General features: G+C 35.3%; 1 protein-coding gene across 1 annotated transcript in view; it reads left to right on the top strand.

The window, feature by feature from the left end:
- LOC107640809 overlaps window positions 1–219 on the top strand; it is a 1,008-nt gene extending 789 nt beyond the window's left edge. Inside the window, exon 2 of the mRNA XM_016344305.1 lies at window positions 151–219. Coding sequence (XP_016199791.1) covers window positions 151–219 — 69 coding nt within the window. The remainder of the gene's footprint in view (window positions 1–150) is intronic.

Here is a 2,320-nt window from a genome sequence, read left to right as displayed (position 1 = left end):
TATCCTTTTTGGATCAATTATGTCACTCTACCCTTCAAGCAAGCAAGGCCCATCAACAATACCAAATCAAGGCCACAAGAATCATCTAGAATAGTTTATTTTTATTTGATTGTAATTTGCTTTGAATTTTATTTTCATTTTGTAATTTAGGGAGCCTATTTAAAGGCCTTAGTTCCTGCATTTGAAACGGACTGGATTGAAGGGGAATCCAGCCCCTGAGGGGGACTTTTTAGACTGGGGAACTTTTCGGATCATTTTCTTTTAGTTTTGTAATTGAATTCAGAGCTATGATTCACTAAACCCCCTTTCATTGGGTTAGGGAGCTCTATTGTAATTCAATGAATCAATAATAGTTTATTCTTCTTCTTCAATCTTTTCTCTTGAATTTTGTTAGAAAGCTTCTCGATCTAATTCCATTGGGTAGTTGTCTTGGGAAAGAAACTACCCATAATTGGAATCCTTCGGAACCTTGGGAAAGGAATGGAGGATTCATGCTAGAGAAGCTTTCTCACAGTGAATTGGATTGGGGTTTGGATGGATATTGTGACATGTAATCCTACCAAATTGTGGTTCATGAAACTGTGTGGTATAATCAGTGATCGAGCATCATCTCTTCTTATGAACATTTAAACCAAGGGATTGGGAATTTGTTTGTTTTTAGAGAGAATTGGTGAGCCAAGGGATTGGGATCCAATCATATAAGATTGCCAAGCAAAATTCAATGAACGCATTGGTTGAGGAAGAGATAAACATGTTTTGATTCGGAGATCTCAATATCTCCTAACACCCAATGAATTCCCCATTTCTGATTTCCACTTTCTCTTTACATTCTGCAACTCAATTCATGCAATCACCCCCATTCCCTTTTAATTTCAGCAATTTAGCTTCTGCTCTTTAATTCATGCAATTTAAGATTCCGCCATTTCAATTTCTTGTCATTTACGTTTCCCGCCAATTTTACATTCCGCAATTCTCATCTAAGTCTTGATTCCGCTCAACTAGACACACTTCTAATCCGAATTGCTCATTCAACCAATCCTTGTGGGATTCGACCTCACTCTATTGTGAGTTTTTACTTGACGATAACCGGTGCACTTGCCGGAAGGAATTTTGCCGATCGTGCAATTTCCTAAATCGTGGCATAACTAGTTTATGCGCATCAGTTTATTTATTGTGTTTTGATTGTGACTATCTTTTGATTTAAATTTGATGTTGAAATTTAGTTGTTGATTTGGGTATACTTGCAATAAAGAGATCCTATTTTGAGAAATTCTACATCAATACTAAATTTTCTCTTCTTTCACCTAGCCGTTAATTTAAATGCTTTGTCTCAAGCTTTACTTGACACAAAAACACCACAAGCACTTAACTGGGGAATTCTCTTTAGGTTTTGATTTTTCTTTCAATTACTCCCAGACAGTGGTGCTCAAAGCCTTCGGCATACTCTGTTAAATGCACTTGATCTTGACTCTTAGTGCTCTGTCTCAAGCATTACTTGACACAATTACACCACAAGCATATGACTAGGGAAACAACTCTTTGAGCTTTTAATCATGTTTGACCTCTCGAGTCATTGATGCTCAGAGCCTTGGACCTTGCTTTTATTTTTCTTTTGCTATTTCTTTTGCTTCAAGGATTAAGCTTTTGTTTACTTCAGAGAGTTCATAATAGTTCTCTAAATTCTTGTTCCTCATGCATCAACATTCTTTGATTCATATTCAAATTTGCACTGTTCATATAATGCATTCAGAATCATAGATAATACCACCACAATTAAGTAAATAAGACTACTCTTTAATATAAACTCAATTTCTCATGCAATACATCACTTCTTTTTCTTTTTCATTTTAGATTCAAGCTCAGTGAGCGATACATGTGACATCTCTTCAATTGAAAGACAAGTAACTAAAATTTCAAAATAACAGAATTAAATTAGAACCTATGACTCAGAATTACTAAAGATCATGCAGACATTCTAGTAAAATAGCAGAAAATAGGAAGATAACATAATAAGAACGGAAGGAAATATAGAATGAAAGGAACTTAACCACCTCAGTTATCCTAGTGGCCGTCTCATTCTTGAGGCTGTGCTCCTCCGTGAAGATGATTCGCCTCCCTTTGGTGCCATTAAAACAAACAGAAAAGCCACAAGCGAAGCGACAACACCAAACTTAAACATTTTCTTGTCCTCAAGAAAAGAAAAACTTAATAAAGGGGGACATAAAAGTGTACAAATGAGGAAAAAGAAAAATTATTACAGAAGAAGAAGAAAATGATAAAAGGACAAGAGAGGTTAAAATGAATTAGAAAATATATATAT

The sequence above is a fragment of the Arachis ipaensis genome, chromosome B05 (genome assembly GCF_000816755.2).
Source record: "Arachis ipaensis cultivar K30076 chromosome B05, Araip1.1, whole genome shotgun sequence".
NCBI classification, from domain to species: domain Eukaryota; kingdom Viridiplantae; phylum Streptophyta; class Magnoliopsida; order Fabales; family Fabaceae; genus Arachis; species Arachis ipaensis.
This window is presented reverse-complemented; position numbering and strand designations above follow the sequence as displayed.